The sequence below is a fragment of the Antechinus flavipes genome, chromosome 2, assembly GCF_016432865.1.
Source record: "Antechinus flavipes isolate AdamAnt ecotype Samford, QLD, Australia chromosome 2, AdamAnt_v2, whole genome shotgun sequence".
In the NCBI taxonomy this organism is placed as follows: domain Eukaryota; kingdom Metazoa; phylum Chordata; class Mammalia; order Dasyuromorphia; family Dasyuridae; genus Antechinus; species Antechinus flavipes.
Genome location: NC_067399.1, coordinates 503,457,944 through 503,480,313, shown reverse-complemented (window position 1 = coordinate 503,480,313; position 22,370 = coordinate 503,457,944). Strand labels below are relative to the sequence as shown.

At 34.5% G+C, this 22,370-nt stretch overlaps 1 protein-coding gene across 1 annotated transcript in view; it reads left to right on the top strand.

Annotated features, from left to right (window-relative positions):
* Positions 1-22,370, top strand: part of MED27 (mediator complex subunit 27) — a 253,392-nt gene that overhangs the window by 211,035 nt on the left and 19,987 nt on the right. Inside the window, exons 5-6 of the mRNA XM_051980225.1 lie at positions 2,743-2,850; positions 13,670-13,711. Of these exons, the coding sequence (XP_051836185.1) occupies positions 2,743-2,850; positions 13,670-13,711 (150 nt within the window). The remainder of the gene's footprint in view (positions 1-2,742; positions 2,851-13,669; positions 13,712-22,370) is intronic.

Here is a 22,370-nt window from a genome sequence, read left to right as displayed (position 1 = left end):
AATATGGGCAGCTGCGACAGGAAGCCAGCTAACAGAGGGGGAATCTGAGCTGGAAGGTTGTTGCAATGGCAAAAGCAAGCAGTCTCTCCTCTCCTTCCTTTTCCCCTCCCCTGCCTCCACCCACCAAAATCGTCATTTCCTATACAACACATCAGGACTTGCACAAAGAGTGGGTGGGGGCCATTCTTTCTCCAAGCTTATATATTAATAGAGTATGGTCCAATTACTATTTAGCCTTATGTGCTTGGGACCTCAGTGCATCAACTCAAGCCTCAGCCCATTACAAGTTTCCAGTTCTTTGCCCCTACAAAAAGGGCTGCAACAAACATTTTTGCATATAGTGGGTCCCTTTCCCTCCTTTATGATCTCTTTTGGATACAGATCTAGTAGGGACACTGCTGGATCAAACAGTGTACACAGTTATTGCTCTCCAGAATGGTTGGATCCGTTCACAACTCCACCAACAATGTATCAGTGTCCCAGTTTTCCCGCATCCCCTCCAACATTTGTCATTTTCTTTTCCTGTCATCTTAGCCAATCTGAGAGTAGGTAGTGGTACCTCAGAGTTGTCTTAATTTGCATTTCTCTGATCAAGTGGTGATTTAGAGCATCTTTTCATATGACTAGAAATAGTTTCTTCATCTGAAAATTATCTGTTCATAGCATTTGGCCATTTATCAATTAGAGAATGGCTTGAATTCTTAAAAATTTGAGTTAATTCTCTAGATATCTTAGAAATGAGGCCTTTCAGAACCCTTGAATGTAAATTTTTTCCCCAGTTTATTGCTTCCCTTCTAATCTTGTCTGCATTAGTTTTATTTGTACAAAAACTTTTTAACTTAATATAATCAAAATTATCTATTTTGTATTTAGTAGTAATCTCTAATTCTTCTTTGATCACAGATTCCTTCCTCCTCCACAGATCTGAGAGGTAAACTATCCTTTGTTCTTCTAATTTGTTTATATCACTCTTTGTATCTAAATCATGAACTCATTTCGACCTAATCTTGGTATAAGGTGTTAGGTGTAAGTCAATGCCTAGTTTCTGCTATACTTGTTTCCAGTTTTCCCATCATTTTTGTCAAATAGTGAATTCTTATCCCAAAAGCTGGGGGCTTTGGATTTGTCAAACACTAAATTACTATAGTCATTGACTATTTTGTCCTGTGAACCCAACCTATTCCACTGATCAGCTAATCTATTTCTTAGGCAGTACCAAATGGTTTTGCTGTTTTATAATATAGTTTTAAGTTTAATACAATTAGTCCACCTTCATTCTTGCAAGCATTTTTCAAAAAAAATTTTTTTTTTCACAAATGTTTCCTGATTTTATTCTCAAAAACCCCTTTCAGGGTAGGTACTGCTGTCATTCCCATCTTATATGAGAGAATAAGTGAAGCAGGCAGAAGTTAAATAACTTGCCTAAGATCATACAGCCAGGAAGTGTGTGAAGCTGGATTTGAACTCATCTTCTAGGCCTCACCAGCCAGCACTATATTCACTATGCTAATTGCCTGCCTGTAGTATGGAAACTAGAGATAGATGAACTGTGTTTTAAGTTGTTGTCTTCACCTAGCCAAAATATACTCATAATACTTGTTATTTAACTTCAGTTAAATACTGTTTTTTTATGTTGCATTAAAAAAGCCTATTTAATGGTTAGAGAACTACATAGAAGAGTAATTTAACAATAGGGCTCTGCCACTTAGTTGTATTTTTTCTTTGATATTTATTTTGCCTCAGTTGTCTCATTCATGAAATGGGAATAAGAAGGAAGATTATTGAAAAGTTGGTACAAGGACAGATTATGCACCTCACTTGAATACTGGGAATTGATTTTATATTTTTCATTTTTCTCTCTTCCAGCAAATATCCATTTACTTTTTCTCTAGAACTCATAACTTCATTTCTTTTTCCTTCTTTTTTATTCACTACCTACACATAGGTTCTATCACAACTGAAAATATGAAAAGCGTCATGAGCATTTCTCAGAATACAGTTTTGTAATGAGCATAAAAATCAGTTGTTTCCATTTTACCTTTGGATTTATTATTAGAAATCGCTTATCTATTCTGACCAGCTTTTCTTATAAATGAATACTTCATTTACAAGGTGGAATAAAATGAAATATTCTCTACCTTGTGCTTCTATGTGCCCCTGAGTATGCATATGCCCACCTCTCTCTACTGGCAGCCATTATAATCTGGACAGGCTGGCCAAAGGAAACACAGACCTGCTCACTACCTTGAAGCCCCAGAATTCTCAAGCCCTCCCTTGATGCCTGAATAAGGTAATTTTAGGGCAGATGAAAGAAAGAATTACTTTACACAGTGGGTAGTAAACATATGAGACTCCTTCTCTTGAAAGGTTATGCACGCTGAAAATATAAATAGGTACAAAATGTGTTTGGCTGGATTAGTGAGTGATTGATCCAGAAGCAGTAACAATAGAAATTTGCTGCTATCCCTGAGATTTTGGGGGCAGTGTTAAGAAAGACAACTGGAATTATCTCATAAAACATCCCTTAGTATGATTGTCAAAGATTAAGTAGGATAGAGCATTAACTTATCCTATTTTCTAAAAGAGACATTCTGAATTCTGTGATTAACTGAGGCAACCTTTGCACTTTATAAATGAGAGGTGGTGATCATGATGATGGTGATGATGGTGGTGATGGTAATGGTCTTATTGTTTTTTTAATCACATTTTAAGTTTTCTCTTGTTTTTATCCATTTTTGATAGGTTACTTTAGGAAAGGTGCTGAAAGTCATTGTGGTCATGAGGAGCCTCTTCATTGATCGAACAATTGTAAAAGGATATAATGAAAATGTATATACAGAAGATGGAAAGGTATGGTGTTATGTTTTGGGAATTTTGGGAGGAGATTTTTATACACTCACATACATATAGTTTTTTTGTTCAACTCAGGAAAATATAGTGGATCCCCAGATGAAAAGATGAGCAGTCAGTGCTGATATTTTTGTAAAGTGTATGATTTTACATTTTACACCCTCTGCATGGGTTTTTCATCCTCAAGCTTCTGCTTTTCTTTAAACCCTGCCCTTAGTTGAATTTCTAATTTATCACCTTAGACCCCAGTTGCCTCATTAAACATGTCTTCTGAGGAAACAGATTTTTTTCCCTAGCCTGGCTGCACATTAATAGCCTATGGTTCAGCCTTTTGCTTTTGCCAGTATCATAAGGAAATTGGGGGTTAGTTTTAAGCACAATTTGAAGATCTTTCTTCTTTGAAACTTCCAAGAAGCCCTGAGGATGTTGCATGTCTGTAATAATAGCACACATTGAACATCTGCTACTTAAGAAAGAGAACTTATTTCGGAGTGGATTGTATATGAAAAGTTCATCCACCTTGAATCTCAAATTTCTTTTTACTAAATGGTTCAGTAGAATATATCAGAAGCAGAGCCTTACACTCTGTTTTTCGGAGTGAAATGGGCCTCCCTTTTGAGATATTAGCCCAACTTGTGCTGGTCATTTTCAGACACCAGCCATCTCTCTCTCTCATGAACTTTATAAGTTTCTTCCTCTTATAATGATTCCCATTAAAGTAATAAGTTCATTAGAGCAAGCCAAGCATTCAGCACCCAAAGGCCATGTTATAATGAGGATAGAATAGTTTTCAAAAAGAAGTGATAGCTATATCATAATGCAGAAATAAGCATATAAGGTAATGACACACATATGTATAAGCATATGTTTTTATTTATGTGTATATATGTATATAATTTGTGTACATATGTGTTTGTGCACATGTATGTGTGTGTATGTATGTATATATAGCAACTTATTTCCAGGAATCTATCATTGCTCAAGTTATTTTGTGAACTCCTTCCTTTCAATTTACCCTCATGTTCTGTTCAGTATTTTTAAGGGTAGCAATCTTTGAATTTTGGAAACTGCAATAAGTCCTTTCAAACTAGTGATTGATTAAGTGGTATCATGTTGGTTTTAGTTCAAAGTATTGCCTTGGAAAAGGCTTTATTTGTGTTTGTCTTGTAGACTAGTTGAGTTCTAAAAGACAAATTCAAAATGTAGCAGGGTAAATTCCATTCTGTGTCTGTGTCTGTATCTCAAGCTACCATTTCTGCAAAGTCAAAACTAGTGTGAGACACAGTTCATATCCTTATAAAAGTTATGATCTAGTTGAAGAGACAAGAAATTAGCACGTGGAAAGCTAAATAGCAATACGGAAATCAACTAAACTAGTAGTACGTATGATTACAAGGTAATATGTAGTGACAGTGGGTTATCTAGACAAGCCAAACTTAGGAAATAGTAAGGGGCTCAGAGCTCCCAAAGAGATCAAACTATTCGTGAGTGCTTTGGGGGTACTTCAGAAGCAGCTAACCAACTTGGAAATTAGGATAAAATGTCAGAAGTCAGAAGATTTCAAGGGGAAAAGACCTGAGTTTGAAGATAAACTCTAATACTTAGTTGGACAAGTCACTTAAACCCTCTGATTGAACCAGTCCAGTACTTATCAACTCTTTTGGGTATAAAGACTCATTTTAACACACACCACCCCACTCCACCCCTCCACCCCCCAAAAAAATCTATGGTCCCTGATAATTATAATTCCTGTTGATTGAGAGATTTCATGCTGATAAAAAGCTACTTTGAATTCAGAAATGCTTTTAAATGTTTCTATTTTATTTATCACAAAAGCATTCATTTGAAAAAGTATATATAAGTGAAATCTATAATTAGTTTATTCAGGATATAGAATATATGTTGTTCAGTATAAAATACTATTTATTTTGTTGCATCTAAAGACCTAAATGGCAGTTTTTTGTGTGCTTTCTGATGCTTGGATTTTCTACAGTAACTTGGTAACTTCTTTTCTTATCCAACAGGTTGGGAACAATCAGAAAAAAGCTATTTATTTAAGGTCCTTTCTAGTTATAAATCCCATAATCCATCTATTTACATAGAAACAATTGATAAATGACATAATTATATGGTAAGTTTTATTGTATAGGTACAGTTATAGCATAAAAGTACAGATAAAATCAATTCCTAATACATTTATTTTACCAGTAGCAGATCCAGTGAAGCTGTTTAAAGTATTTACTTTTAAAAAACAAAGTAGCATAAAGAAGAGGAAATGAATGTCAGAAACACAAAGGATTATTTTTTTGTCAGAAAAAGTTTTGTGTATCAAGAAGATATAGTACTATTGTCCTTTAAGCATTAAAAAAAAAAAAGTTGTTTAAAAATAAGCTTAAGGGAAAACAAAGCCAAAATGATTATATGATACTTTTATTTAGCAGTTTATTAAACATTTTCTTAATCATTGTCATTTAATCTCGACAGCAGCCTTGTCAGATAGTCAGTATGCATATTATGAGCTTCATTTTTACAGATAAGGAAACTGAGGCCTATAGAGGTTAGTCTCCTCAGCTAGTATGGTCACACAGTTAATAAACAATAGAGCCAGGATTCTGAATTTCAGAGGCTTTGTATTATATTTACCTCTCCTAAAGTAGTTCTTTATAAAAAGTGAGATTCATAGAAGAAAATAGAAAGGTGACAAAGTAGAACTTAGAGAGAAATGATCATGAAATATCAAATGTTTGATCCATATCATTTTGCCTAGTTCCCACATTTTACATATGAAGAATTGTAGTTAAATAAAGCACAAAAGCTTCATATCTACTATGAATAAAAGGTAATTTGTCACAAGCTCTGAAAGTTATAGAATTGGGAATTTTGCCAAGAAAGTGGGACTTAAGATGGCCATACCTTTTGTCTCAGAAGTCACATTGCTAGACGTATATCCTGGGATTACCAAAGATAAGAAAGTCTAATATATATACCAACATGTTGAAAGCAGTACTTTTTGTAGTTGCAAAGAAATAGAAAAAAATGCTTTTCATTTAAGGAACGTGGTGCCATAAGAAATGATAAATATGAAAAATACAGAGAAGTATAGGAAGATTAGATTGACTGATCACGATTGTAGCAGAGCCAAGAAAACAATATACACAATGATTAAAACTATGTAAATGGAAAGAATTAGCAACAACTACAAAAGATTGACTATATAATTTAATGATCAACCTTGACCTCAAAGAAGACAAAAAAAGTACCTTCTTCCATTCTTTGTAGAAGTAAGTGCTGTGGGAAGGAGACGTTGCATGTCCCAGCAGTTTTGGTGTATAAATTGATGACCTTTGCAAAAGTCCAAACTGTTTTTTCCCCCTCTCCTTTTTTCTTCTTCAAAGGATGGCTCTTTGAGGATGGGAAAGAAGAAGGATAGGCTTGAAAGTGATAGTGTATAAAAACAAAAATATGTCAACTAAAACATTTTTTTTAAAAAAGACCTTTAGAAGGAGGACTGGAAAATGGGTTTATATGTCAATATTCTGAAACCAGAGGTCTAACTGTACTGAGTCACAAATGTGCTACTTTGTGGTACTAAATCTGGCTTCTATCCTCTTTTTACATAAATCGATGTCAACCACATCTATGGGCCTAAATGATAACCAGGACTCAAACCTAGAAATAGCAAAACAGACAGACCCGAATTAGTACATTATTTTAAAGTTGCATTAGCCAAACATGATGGAGACTCTGCTCTCAAATGGCCAGTCTGCCCAAGATCTAATTGTAGCTGACTTGTTTAGTTTCTTCCCTTTCCAAGCACTTTTAGAGTCACCAGGTTTAAGCTGTGGATAAAAATAAAATTCAAGCAGACATTATTAATGATCTATTTTGAGATTTCACACACGTATATTTATAAATTTACATGTTCAAGTGAATTCATGTATTGAAGGATCTGGCACATTCTAAATGATAGGGCAGCATTTTGAAGGAGCTGTTTGAGGTTGAAGGTGTGATCTGGGGGTATTGGTAGATGGAGTAGCTACTGAACAAATTGTTTCTTGCACAATCAATTTGCTGTCTAAAAAAGATGTTTGTTTTTTGACTGACTGACTATTCAGGTGCTATTTTAATAGTTGCCATTATTGCAAAACCCAACAATATCACAGAATCTTTAGATCTGGAAAGAACCACAGAAGATACCCAGTCTAGTTTATAACTGAATAGGAAATTTCTCTATAATGTGACAAATGTTCATCCAGCTTTCAGTTAAAGACCTCCAGTGATGAGGAACTCACTACCTCCAGAAGCATCCCATTCCACTTTGGACAATTTTAACTTTGGGAAAATGTTTCCTTTTTCCAAGCTGAAATGTGCATTTCTATACTTTCTACAACTTCTTCCCCTTGATTCCTTGCAGGACCAAGCAGAACAAAGTCTTTTTCTTCCACATTGCAACCCTTCACATAGTGGAAAGTAAATGTCCATAATTTTAACATCTCACTCTCCCCTCATGTTCTCTTTTTTAGAATATCTGTTCTTTTATAACCTATTATACCTATTACTTTTATTACCTATTGTAATCTCCAAATTGTCCCTTCTACCCATCCTGGTAATTCTGTTATATCAACTAGCCAAGGATTATATTTATAGTTATATATGTATATAGCCATATATTTTTTTGCAATTGAGTTTATTCCTAATCTGTAACATCTATCATATACTAATACATTTTAATTAGCTCTTTTGCTAACATGATGAGCAGGCACCATCCCTGTTTTCCAGCTCTAATGTATGCATTCCTCAGAAGAATCCTAGAGTACAGTAACCACCATAGCTATTATTTTGAAAAAATAATAAAAATAAAGCTTCTTTCTTTTTCCATTGAAAATTCTTTATAAGCAAGCATAAGTAGCCTAATTCTAATCATCAAAACAAAAATGCACGAGGATTTTTGGTGATATGCTGACCCACTACTTTTCTGTAATCATAAGAACAATAAGAGCCATGACATGGCATATTTTATCTTGGGTGCTTAAGCTGAATATCTGACCAGAGTCCTAATTTTGCAGCAGTTAGATATAAAACTAAAGAAACATAAGTGTCTCAGTTGAATTTATCTTATTAGGGGATTTGGGTTATGTTAATGCTATAGCTTCATTAATTACCCCATATCAATAAAAAAAAAAAAAAAAAAGCTTTTAGCCTCCTAGTGTAAGCGAGGAAAAGAAATGGTAGTATCAAAGGAAAGCTTCAAAGCCTGCTAGAATTGTCTCCAGGGTAATTTCTGATCCTTGCATTCTTTCCACTTCAAAGTTGGACGTGTATGTGTTTGGGTCAAGGGGGAGGGGGAAGGCTTGAATCTGACTTCCCTAATAAGTGTTGGCACTAGCCCTGTTTGATATTAGATGCAGGGAACATTTGGATTTGTTATCGCCTTTGAAATCATTCTGACGACCTTCAGAAAATGGCTTCTTGTTACCTACAGATGGGGAATGGGTGGCGGATGGCTAGGTGAAAGAGGTGAATGGAAAGGGGGAATGAAAGGAGGGAAAAATCCCAATTTAATTCACATTCAGAGAGTGCCCTGAAATTGTGCTTTCAGCATGTTTGTTTTTGTTTTTTATTTTTTATTTTGTTTTGTTGTTACAAATGTGTGTCTTGATTGAAAGTGAAAAGTTAAAGAATAATAGACCTGTAACAATGCATTCTTTAGTACTATTACTGCCATCTTTTTTATTTTCCTGGGGGAGGTTGGACAGGCATAAAGATGCCTGAATATGAGTTTCTTATTTTGGAAACTTAAGTCACACTAGAGCTTGAAAAAATTGACTGCCATTGCTGTTTTTAGCCCTGCAACAAATCTGAGCTTTTATCACCTGTTGACTTTTTAAATATACTAAATATAACTTTGGAAGATGAAATATCTTTGGGAATAATAAGTTTCTAACAAAGATCCATTTGTGATGAACTTTTGAAAATTGCCCTGAATTTCAGCAGTGATATATGTGAAACTTATATGCATCAACATCGTCAAATTTTTAGAAAAAGCAGTGGATTTGGAATCCAGGGATCTGGATCTGGATCTAAGATATGGAGCTTATTTTTTTATGTGTTACCTAATCTAAGTTACCTAATAATCTTTGGGTCTGCGTTTCTTTATATCTAAGATGGAGGGATTGAGCTGGATGATTTCACAGGTTCCTTTCAGCCTCAAATCCTTTGACTTGCAGTACAGTAGAGAATCCCCTCAAAGTATGCACTTCAGATTAAAAAATTTAGTGAATTAATGAATAATTGATTTGAAAAGTATTTATTTGGTGCTTACTCTGTGCCAGGCACTATGCTAAGTGCTGAGTATACAAAAAGAAACTGAGGGAGACAATACATACAAGATAGCACAACTGCAGAGCAAACAGAGAAACTTAAAAGTCTTAAGGGATGCTGTTCTAGGGTGTTCTAGTGGCAAGTTCCATGGGACATTAGAATAATTGATGGCATCTCTTTTTCTGAAATTCCACAGCATCTTGATTTTTCCCTTTTGAAACAACATACCTATTGAATGAATCTTGGGGGTCTTTTTGGAGGATTGTTTTGCTTTGTTTTGGTTTTTTAGTTCCCCCTATGGGATTTTCTATGTGAATAGAAAGGTACTTTGGGATTTTGATTTATACAATAAAAACAGATTTTTAAAAAATAATTTATGATTTTTGGAATTTGTTTTTAGTTTAAAAATAGTCCATTCATACTCCTAAAATTTCCTTTGCTACATAGTACAATGTACAATTCCATTCCCAAGAGTCTAGATTATAGATTTAGCTATCAGTGCCCATAATGTTGGGCTCTCCATTTTTTTTTTTTTTTTGCTTTTTTATTTGTTTATTCTGATATTACAGATGAAAAAAACTGAGGCCCAGAAAAATCATATGCCTAAAGTCTCTCAGTTACTTACAGCACCCAAAACCAGGGTTTCTTCTAGATACAATGCCAGTGATTGCCCAGTCTGGATGTCTAAGGAGCATTTTTCCCAAGAGAGAGAAACATAGATGGTATAAAATTTTGTTAGATGATCTCTGGATAATTTTTTTTAATTAAAGCTTTTTATTCATGAAGTATATGCATGGGTAATTTTTCCAACACTGACCTCTGCATAACTCCCTGCTGCAAATTTTCCCTTTCTTCCCTCCATCCCCTCCCCCACCCGGCAGGTCCAATACATGCCAGATATGCCGAAGTACATGCCAGATCCAGTATGTGTATACATATTCACACAGCCATCCGATGCTTAAGAAAAATCAGATCAAGAAGGAAGAAAAAGAAAATCTGCAGGCTCTCCGTTTTTAAGTCTTCCTAATGCCCCTGGATGGTCTACTTAGGAGTACTTTCTTTTTCCAAAAATTGTAGTTCAAAGTGTTCTCATTGAGTAAATTAGAAATTTGCAGCCTCCAACATCCGAGAATGTTTATTTATGAATTTTGGAACCAGCAAAAAATTGGTCGCCTTGCCCTTGTAGCTGAGAAGCTCAAGCTAATAAATTATTCAGTGGTACCAGCACAAAATATCTGAAATGAATTTTCAGAAATCTTCCTTGTCTTCACAAAAAAAAGGATATTGACTCCAGACCCTCATTTAGATGTCTGTCTTTGGCAATTAGCAGAAAATCCAATGTAAATCATCCATTTGCATTTATTGTAAAATAAGAGAAACCAATTGTCACTCCCATTCTAACCAGTGTGCACCAAATAAATAGACTATCTTTCTCCCCAAATATCTTTGGCAGTCCATTGGGTATTGAATAGAATATTTTAACCTCTATTGGGAAACACTGGCCTACTACTGAATATCTGTGGTTAGTTTTACAAGTTTTCATTTAGACTGGGAAGACCACCTCTGATTTATGTTTAAGAATATTTCTTTCTAGTGGGTATTATTTTAATTAAACCAATTTCTAGGTTCTTAGATGTAGAATTAAAACTTCCTTTTCATATTAAAAATTGTATTTTGTGTGTGGTGCTTATATTCCCCTTTTTCCTTTTTTTCTTGACTATCTCTCTTTTGTGTCTTATCCCTTTGTGCATTGTTGACAAAGCAGAGAAAGACAAATAAAAGAGAATTTTAGCCAGAAAAGGCCATGGGCCTAAAATGAAAAGATCATTACTTTAGCGTCCTAGTATGAGAACATACGTTACTTTTTTTCAAAAATTTAGCTTTAAAATCTAAGTATCTCATTGTCTTTTTTGCTGATGATTTTACTTAAGCATGCAAAGAATTATTCTTATTCATCCTGCAATCCCTGAATAATTTTTATGTGCCAGAGTCCCTCAACTGGGCTATTGGATCCCTGGTATATATGGCTTCCACATAAATGGTTGTATGCTTCAGTAGAATTAATAATGTAGGGATAACATAGAAATTACATTTTGTGCATGTTACCTAAAGATTCACCTGCACAGGACATTGAAGTTCCCTCCCTTAAAGGAAATACACAAGTTGTCAATTTTGCTAACAGTGAAATTCTAGCAACCTGCTTGTTTCTTTCAAAAGAGATCTGAGCCTTCCCCTGGCAAAATATTTAAGTATTTTTACTATCTCTGTTATCCCAGATGCTCCCACTCCCACACATTCCATTCTCTTTTCAGTTCCCTTCTTCTAGATACCTGAGGATCCTCAAAATTGTATTCCACTAGTGTGTTACTGTAATGAATGTAACACGTTCTAGAAATGAGTCAAATTTATCCTTTCTCTCAGGAACTTTCTCTCAGGATCCATTTCTGCTAAAACAGCTAGATAAGCTAATAAACTAACTCATGGTAGTGTTTTAGTTTTAGTGGATACTAATAGCTTAGAATACCTTATTCCCATCTTGCTTCATCCTCCCTATGCCTAATTCACTTATGTTATCAGAGATCCTCTAGATACATAATGGCTCAACCCAAGGAATGGTTTTAATGGAAAGAATTTCAAGTACTGGAACAGACCAATGGAGGAGATGTGTTTTGAAGAGATAGCTATATAGGCATATATCAAATTACCAATGTGTTTTGCCTGCATGAATGATTAGCTTAGGAGCCATTCAGGTCCATCTTATTTGAATTAGTCCCCTGACCTTGACCTGAATATCAAGGTGATCTTAGATAATAATCTTAGATCTCAGATTTGAGGGTAGAAAGTAGGGAAGAAGAGGCAGAAAGTAGAATATGGTCATTTCATCTCCTATTGGGACCCTCATCAAGAAATAGCTAGTATATGGAATTTTGCTGTACAATAAGTCTCTTTTTAGGAAGGTAATTTTTCTGTATCTGTAAGAATACTTTCATTATTGGAATATCCAGAATGGTAAAATAGACAGTAGAAAGTTTTTTACATTTGGAGCAGCAAACTGTTTCTCTTCCCCCAAATCTCACTTTTCTTCATAAAAGTTAAGATATTAAACTAAAGAACCGTAATATTAAATTTAAAAAAAATCTTAGACTTTAACTGGTCTCAGAAATGATCTCATCCAGCCCATTCATTTCACTGATGTGAAAACTAAGGAGTAATTTGAGGAAGTGCCAAAAGGCTCTTTTAAAAACATCTTTTTTGATTTGTGTGTTCTAAGTGTTTTTCTTCACCTGAATACTGCCCTCACTTGTGCTCTAGAATTAACAGCACAATTTCAGTGCAAGCGTTCCATGTCTCCCATCTCATTTTGACCACTGGTCAACCCCAACAAGAAGTTCCAAGAGGTATATTGAATAGGTGTTTCAATTTACTCTAATCATGAACTCATATTAAAGAAGATTTTTAGTACCTGAGGGACATGTTTCTGGCTTCCTCTTTTAATCTGTAGCATCCATGAGCTGCTTCTTAATACTATGTTGTTGTCATTTTTCTGCCTTATTTAATTTGTCCCAAATTCTTTTACTTGAGACAATGATGGGATATTTATTTGTCGTGTGAGCACAGGAAATCCAAAACCTTTGGTTAAAATTAGGTTAGTAAAGTATTTTGTGTAGCATTATGGGCCAGTAGGAAAATACTAAATTGGTACTTAGGAGTTCTAAATGACTTCCCTTCTCCATTTAAGGAGCACACTTAGTCCAGCCATTTCTTCATTTCCTATCAAGCTGCTCACCTCTGGGCTATTCTGTCATGCCTTCTTCATCCTAGAAAATAATTTTAACCCTGGAATTCACACATCAGATGTACCTGATCTGCCTCTAGGTCATCATGCCTCTAGGTAGGGTACATTCTCCCTAACCCCTTTTTAACTTTTATGTATTGTCTTCTTCTTTAGAATACAAGCTCCTCAAGGGAATAAACTAGCACTCAGCACTGTGCTTGACTTTTAAATCTTTTTGACTGACTGATAGTTACTTCAATTTTCCTCATATATAAAATGAGTTGGATAGCCAAGTCATTTCCTCCTTGGAAGAAAAAACGATTGTAATACCAAGCTAAAGGATATAGTTCAGGCCCAAATTGCTCTCTTAAAAAAAAAAAAAAAAAAAAAAAAAAACCTAAATTTTCATTTTCATAGAATTCATAGAATTATAAAGTCTAGAGCTAGAAGGTATTTTAAATATCTAGTCTCATGGGGAAGGCCTAAGAAGTGTCTTGTCCAAGATTTTGAAGTAGTTTAGTGGCAAAAGACAAGTCTAGAATTCAAGTTCCTTTCATTCCTGTTGAGTGGTTTTTTTTTTTTTCTGTTGAGTTACATCATCTCATTCTCTATTTAAATGACTTGATCATTTGTATTTCTGATTTTTCAAGCCAAGTAACAGACACAGTAGATTATAGCATCAAATAGTATAATAGATACTAATCATTTTTAATTTTTTTTCAGCTTGACATATGGTCTAAGTCCAATTATCAGGTGTTCCAAAAGGTAAGTTTTGCTTTTTATTTCTTTTTTAAGAAATATGAGAGACTTTGAAGGCTTTGCTACTTTAGGTTTTGAATGAATTCTTTTTGTAATAACTAGCATTTATGTAGTCCTTACCATGTACCAGGCATTATATATATTAAGCACTTTACAATTATTATCTCATTCGATCTTCAAATTAACCCTGGGAAGTTGGTATTACATAATCCTCATTTTATAGTTGTGAAAACTGAGACAGACAGATTTAGTGATTTGCCCAGGGTCATACAATCTGTATCTGAGGTTGGATTTGAACTCAGGTCTTCCTGACCCAGGGCTCTGTGCCACCTATAAAGAAATTCTGAGCTCTGTTCTTTTTACATAGCTACTAAGTATAAAGATGTCTCCAAAATAGCCAGGGATCTCCTTAATAATGCCAGATACAATGGCCTTTATTTAATCAGTTTTCTTCTTGACCTTTTAGTAGCTTTGGGCACTACTAACCACCCTCTCTTCCTGGATAGTCTCTCCTCTCTGAGTTTTAGGGAGAGATGGTGATAATGATTTGATACAGAAGAGCAATTACTGGCCACCAAATGATGACACTGGAATAGGAACCAAATGTAGGGTCTTTGCATGACCAAAGAATTCACAGCGGCCATTCTCTTTGGCCAAAGATGGGTTTATTTAGTAGAAGAGGTTACAGACAAAATGAAGAGATGCAGTAGGTACCAAGCGTGGTAAATATGAAATAGAGTTGGGAGAACACATGAACAGGGATTTCACAATTAATGATGGAAAGACAAGTTTCTTGGTAGAAGTCCCAAACAACCAGGAGAAAGGGAATCCCCATAAGGTTGGAATATGCCCTTTTTAGCCCTGGCAGGCTAAATAGCAAAAGATATTGAACATTTTAAAAGATTTAGTTGGCTATAAGAAGTAGAAGGATACTACAAAGCAAGGTGGGATGAAAGGAGAGACGCCCGTGGCATGGAAGAGGAATTCAGCAAAGATGGAACGAGCCATGGACAGATTTATAGGGGAAATTAAACCTCTGGAGTTCTGACTGGATAGGGCAAGGTGGGGCTACCCATGAGCACCACAGAGGGTGGGCCCAAGCGGCTAAACATCAGTGCCTTTCGCAGCCTGCCCAGTCTCTCTCTGCCAACTGCACTCAGTTACTTAGGACCTCATCAGTAGTACTCTAGTAGTTTTCCTGATTGTCTGCTTTTTTCTTCTTTTCAGTCTTCTTTTCTAGATCATTATAAATATTGCATCCCCTCCTAATGTACCTAAGTACCTCTAGGGTACCTACCTATGCTACTTTATACCTTTCTATAACTGTTGTCTTAGTGAACTCATCCACTCCCACAGGTTCAATTAACTTCTCTATACAGTTGACCTACTAATTGCAAATCACTCTGCAAGGTACTAAATCAGTTAATGAGCAAGTATTTACTAAGTACTGGTTTATGTACCAAGTTCTGTTTTAGCCAGTGGGGGTATTCTGCAATAGAGGGTGAAACAGTCCTTACCTCCATGAGCTTATATTCCATTGAGGAGAGGAGAAGATAAGTGCATATAAATGTATGTATTTAAAATAAGTATAAAATTAATCAATATGCACACAACTATAAAGTAATTAAATAGAAGGTAGTTTTGAGGGTACCTGAGAAACATCTTAATTGAAAAAAAAGAACTTCTTGGAAACTGTGTTCTAGACATAGGAGATAGTTAATCCAAAGACATGGAGATGAAATTGTAATATTATAGAAAGGAGGAAGGTTTAGCTGAATTGTAGAGTGATGGAGAATGGATTGCAGTGATGGAGGGGTTATAATGTTCAGTGAGGCTGGAAAAATAGTTTGTAAAGAGATTGTGGATTTCTGGGTCATATGAGCAACAAGATGGAGAATTAAATATTTTATCAGATCCCCTGGATTTCTCAGACCTCTCCAAAACAGAATTTATGCCAAAAGAAAGTTAAAAACAATAAGTTGGTGTTCAGTCACCCTGCACTTATTTACCACTCCTCTTCCACCTTCCAGTGAAGCAGCCATCACAGAGTCAAATATCCCTCCATATGAGCTCTTTAAAAACCCCACATCTCATTGTGCACCCTTCCCTCTTCCAGTGCTGGGGTCATCCTGGCTCTAAGCTGTGGAAGTTTGCTCCATTATAAAAGGAGCCTTCAAGAGCAAAAACCTTTAGGGACTAGCGGTCAGGCATCTCTCATCATCATCTCCCCCAGAGCAACAGTGCTGCATAGCCCCAAACTGCTGATGCTCGGGTGACAGCTCTGAACAGTTGGTGCTGGTCCAGAGAACCAAGGAGCAGAGGGATATAGGAGAGGGCATTGGAGGGGGAGGACTATGAAGTATTCCACAAAGCCTGAAGCAAAGTACTCAACAACCATCTGAGATCCATTCTAGCTACCAGAAATCACTTGAGGCAGAGAAGCCTCCAACAATAGTAGAAAATAAGAGGTTTGAGGGAAAGCCAGAAATTGCCAAAAGCTCAGAAAGAAGAAAACTCAAAGATCTTGAACATAAACAGAAAAATCAACAGGGAAACTATTGAATAACAGAAGAAAATAGGACTTCCAAATCAAGTGAGTTCAGTCACCTACAATTAAATACTTCAAAACAAAGGAAAATAATCCAAGTTTTAGTGAAATGGAGGAACCTGTGGAATTTAAGGAAAACATGGAACCATAGCACACTCTTGCTGAGTAGTTTAAAAGAGAAATGAAAATTGTAAGAACCGTATATATGACCCATCTTCACAGCAAAAATAATAAGAAGAATAGAAAAACTGAAATCTGCCTTGGCAATTCTTGCCAAAGAATCAGAAAGGAAAAAAGTATATTGGGAATCCAAATACACAGAAATGAAGGACACTCTAGAAGAAGAGAAGCAAAAAACAATAATATTAAAAGAAAATATGCTTACTTTTTAAGCAAAACATTGATCTCAAAAGACAGCATATGTAGAGATGATTCAGGGGTGATTGGGTCTTCCAGAACATGACAGTACAAAAAAATCTTCACACCATAATCAAGGAATTAATAGAAGATTACTGCCCAGGACTTCTGATCATAGAAAATGAAATATTTTTTTCAATTGAACGAATTCACAGAACACCTTCAGAAAAAAAAAAAAGCCTCAAGGCTGCAAACTTCAAGACACATGGTGATTGAGGAATGACTAAACAAGTTGTGGTATGTGGAGATAATGGAATATTATTGTTCTATAAAAAATGATGAACAAGCTGATTTTTAGAAAGGCCTGGAAAGATCTATGTGAACTGATGCTGAAACAAGCAGAACCAGAAATTCATTGTACACAATAATAGCAAGAAAGTGCAATGATTAACTATGAAAGACTTGGTTCTTCTCAGTGATCTAAAGCAATCTCAATAAACTTTGGACAGAAAATACCATCTGTATCCAGAAAAAGACCTAAGGAGACTGATTATAAATCAACATGTGCTATGTTCTCTTTTTTCCATTTTTTTAAACTCTCCTATAGTTTTTCCCTTTTCTCTAATTTTTCGATTCCATCATGATTAATAAAGCAATGTGTTAAAAATAAATAAAATTTTTAAAGAGATACAGTAGTTAAATTTCATATTTCAGTTTAGAAAAAAGTTCTACAAGTGAGCAAGAAAAAGGCCTTCAACTACAAAAGAAAGGAAATTGGTATACAAGACTATTCTGTACCCACTAGAAAACATAGAAAGGAATAGAATAATGTGTTCCAAAGAGCAGTGGATGCAACCCAGGGTAATCTGTTCTACAAAACTGAGCTTCTGTGTATGGAAAAAGATGGATATTGAATAATAAATTAGTAATTAAAATATTTTTAAAAGAATATCAGAACTGGAACTTATTTGCTTCTCTAATGCTCTAAACAACAGAATTGTAGGAGTAGTGAATAAAGGCAATAGCCAAGGACAGCAACAGAGTGACAACTGAGAGATCAGTAAGAGATTTCTTTCTAATTGCACCCAAGAAGTGAAGAGGTAGACAAGAGGCATTATGAATAGAATCTGACAACATTCTGTCTATAGGTGAATTTTTTTTCTTTTTCAGTGGTAATGATGGTGGTGGAGGAAAATATAAACCTAACTATCATAATTTTAAATGTGAATGAATTGAACAATCCATTAAAATGAAAAAGTGGCATATTGCTTAAAAAAACAAAACTATGACCTGTTGCTTATAAGAAATAGATTGTTTTATTTTTTTTAAATTTTCAGTAGCATTTTAATTCTCCAAATACATGTAGTTAGTTTTCAACATCTGTTTTTGTAAGACTTTTGTGTTTGAAATTTTTTTCTCTCTTTTTCTTACCTCCCAGCTTCTCCCCAAGATAGCACGTAATCTGATATAGGTTAAATGTATGCAATTCGTTTAAACATATTTCCATATTTATCATGTTGTAAAAGAAAAATTAAACCGAAGGTAGGGGGAGAACATGAGAAAGAAACAAACAAAAAGTGAAAATACTATGCTTGAATTCATATATAGTCTCCATATATTTCTCTCTGGATGTGGATCACATTTTCCATTCCAAGTGGATTGGAATTATCTTGAATACTGCATTATCGAGAAGAGTCAAGTCCTTCCCAGTTGATCACCACATAATCTTGTTCTTACTGTGTACAATATGTTAATGTTTACTTCACTAAGCATCAGTTTGTATAAGTTTTTCCAGGTTTTTCTGAAATCATCCTGTTAGTCATTTCTTACAGAACAGTAATATTCTATTACAAAGAGATACATTTTTTAAAGAAATATACAAAGTAAAACAGAAAATGGGGGGATAATTTACTATACATCAGATAAATAAATTCAAAAAAGGAGTTGCAATCATACTATCTGACAAAGCAAAAACAAGTATTCAAAAAATAAAAAGGAATTAAGAAAGAAGTTTCATTATGCTGATGGTATCCAGGTTGTATAGAACTTTAAAAAATATGGGAAAGTTTATGTTTTATTCTAGAGGAAATAAGAAGCCTCAGGAGTTGGCTGAGTAAAGGAGTCACATGATAAGATCTGCTCTTAAGGAAAATTACTTTGGCATGAATGTGTAGGATGCTTTGGCTTGGTGAAAGACTGGATTTAGATCGACCAAATAATCTACTATCAGTAATAGTAAATTCAAATAGAATTGGGGGCCACCAAACTATACATAAGGATCCCTGAACACTGCATATTGACCAAATCTTAAAGTATAACTTTTATTTATTTTGATTGTATTATTATTTAATTTTCAAATATCTCCCAATTATATTTTAATTTCTGTTCAGACCACATGTGGGAGTATTGTGGGTCACATGTAGCCTGAATTACATCTTTGACATCTCTGATGAAGGGAACAATAATGAAGGCCTGAACTAATGTGATGACTTTGTAATTAGGGAGGAGACATTAGATATGAGAAATCTTTTAAAGGTAAAAATGACAGGATTTGGCAATTGATTGGATAAATGGAATAAAATATAGTATAAAACCTACATTTTTCAATTTGGCATTTCAAACTTTCAGAGACTAATATCAGTCTACTTTTCTAGCTTATCACACAATACTCTCTTTTTACGTATTCTACATTTTAAACTGAACTATTTGCTATTCCTCATGTAAGGCACTATATATCTATAATGTACCCCACTCTCACTTCTACCTCTAAGAATGCCTAGTACATTTCAAAACTAGTATGTGAGGGCTTTTCTGATCTTTACTAGCTACTATTACCTTCTCAAAATTACTTTTTTTATCTTGCAAATATTTTATATTTATTTATCTCTGTTGTCTCTTCTGTTCTACTCCATAGAATGTAAACTACCTGAGAGCAGTGACTGTTTGGTTTATTTCATTGTAATTCCTATGCTTAATTGATCTGGAACCTGCTAGGAGCTTAATAAATGCTTCAGAATTGATTAATGGATTATGCTAAGCATTTTTCAGGTTCATATGTCCTTAGAACTTTCCCATTGGTCCTACCTAGTTTACCTGAAAGAATCCTGGTTTCCTTCCCCTCTCCCCCCCCTCCTCATGGAAGAATTTCCATCCATTCACTAAACTTTTGCCTAGCTATTTGTTATCCACAACCCCCACAATAGTATTTGGAGCCAACTTCCTCATACTAATTAAGAAACAACATATTTCCCTTTTTTTCCTACCATATTCTTGCCAAAGTTTACTTTCCTTCCATAGTGCAGATAATAGTTGACTTTAATTTATAACTAAAAATGCTCCTAAGAAAGATATTTGATTATCATCAACTAATATGTACCATCTGAAGATATTAGGTACCCAATGTGCTAGTCTTTGGGTATAAAAAGATATTTTTACCTTAATCAGTAGTAGTGGCAGGGTTATATTGATTCTCAACATTTTTGTCAGTGAATCCCCTTATGACCAAAGACAACACAGTTGGCGGACATGAAAGAGATCAAAACTAGGTAGGGAGGAGGGGAGAATCAAAACCATGCTCATGACCTCTTTGCCTCCATGACCTAACCAATGGAAATAATGAAGAAAATAGACTACTTACCATCTAGAGTTTTAGAGGATCATAATATATTCTAATTTGCCTCTTTGTTGCAATGAGTGAGCCAAGTACTTAATCTTAACCCCTTATTTAAGTGGCCATACCTATGGGAGAAATTCACTTGTTTAGTTAGCATGCACATATTCTTAGTCTTAAATGTGCACTTCTTTCCTGTAATTTTCTTGTCTGTCTTGTAATTTTCTCCTGAGTAGTTTGTAGAAAACATTCCAAGAGGAGGGAATTCTGCTCATTATCTGTTGCTTCTTTTGTTTTGATTGTTAGGGACATTAATGCAGAGTTCATTTTATTTTTTTAACTGCAATTACAAGTTCTGTACACTGTAGTATTATAATTAATTACCAGCTGCTAGTTCCACAAAAAATAGATGATCACTTCACTTATGGCAATAAATACCTTGGACCAATTTAATAAAGGTCCAGTTTTTATGCAAATACCCTTTACTAAAGAATATCATTGCCTTTACGTATATTTTTTACAATGTTCTGCTTTATGAACACTTTTGAAGGCAAGATGGAAGCAGTTTTATTAGAAGAGTTGTAAAATAAGTAAAGTATAAAGGTGTATAGACTATGTTGTATTTTTATTTCACATGCTCTAAAAATAATCTATCAAATACTTTGTTTAAAAGTCAAGGAGGGTGGGGAAGTCCCAGCTCAAATTGAACTAAAGTTTAAGGTTAGATGTCTGTTAAAAAGATTAAATAGCCATTTGAAGGAACTTAGAAGTTCCTATTATTCTCTTGCTTGCAATTTAATAATGAAATTGGAAGCTAAAACTCAGAAGGCAACAATGTTGAGGGAATGGAATAAGTATTATCTAGTAGTATAGTTATATATTAACACTAAAAATTCAAAATTCTTTTTCTACATTCTACATGTAATTTGAAATATAATATTTTACTTCTAATATTAGAATCAAGAAGATAAAAGTTTAGGTATTTGGGTGTAGGTTATAGAATATTTGTGTCAAGTACTAAAGACAGATACCATTAAAGTCCTCTTTTCTCTTGAGACAAGTAAGAATTAGTGGATTAAAGAATCCTCTCTTTTCTCTAGTGAAATATTTTCTTTGCTGTGTCAAGTAGATAAGAACATAGTAGAAAGTAATCCAGTACAGCGTTAACCTTAATAATCCTTTATCAATAAAACTTTGAACTAATTATTGCCATGGAAAAGTTTGGATTTTATAATGAAGTATATTTTCACATAATATGGTGTGTTCTTTCAGAAGATGTTTGTATAGTGATGAAATAGGTAACATTAATGAGGACATAATGTAGAAATAGCCATAATATCTTTATTTGTTAGTGTTCATCTTAATTAACATAATTAGAATGGCTAATGGCCAGAAGTTATAACTTCTCATTGATAGTGGTCAAGGTCAACCAACCAGTTATCCCTGAACCTTCTACTTTCTGTTAAAAGTTAGAACACAGTCAGTGTTCTATGGCCTAGGATATGGACTTTGAAAGTGTGGTCTCTTTGGTGCAGTCTTCATGAAGCTTACCCCTACTCCTTCATCCAATATGATTTCAGAGTAAAAATAGTTAAAGATGGTATTGGGTACAAACTTAACTAAAATTATCCTTTTTAGGATTGACTGGCCCACCACAACTAGCTGTCCACTTTACTTTTGTATCAAGTAATATTGCTCTCTTAATCTCCCTGAAAAATCTTGTTTTATAATATGACAGTTCTATCCATAGTAACACTCCCCTACTAGTCAATTCAAAAAGTCCTTTTCAGGCTTTTATCTTTTTTTTTTCCCCTGACCACTTATATATAGTAATTTGAAGTAAATGCAATTATCAACATTATTTAAAAAGGCTTGTGGGAACAGATGCTACTTTATACTTAATATAAAGAAGTTCCATGAATATATGACTATGAACATTGTTATGTTTAAGGAAGAAAACGGTTTTCAAACTTTTTGATGGCTAGTTGGGAGGTACTGTAATTCTCTACTTCCAGTAAACTGGAAACAACTAAAGTAGCATCATTGGAGAAAGTTTGCTTCTGCATTGCTTTAGTGTTAAAAACCCTTAGGACTTCCTTCCTTTGACACTCATTATGTGGTTGCAATTACTTGTTGCATGTGTTTTCCTG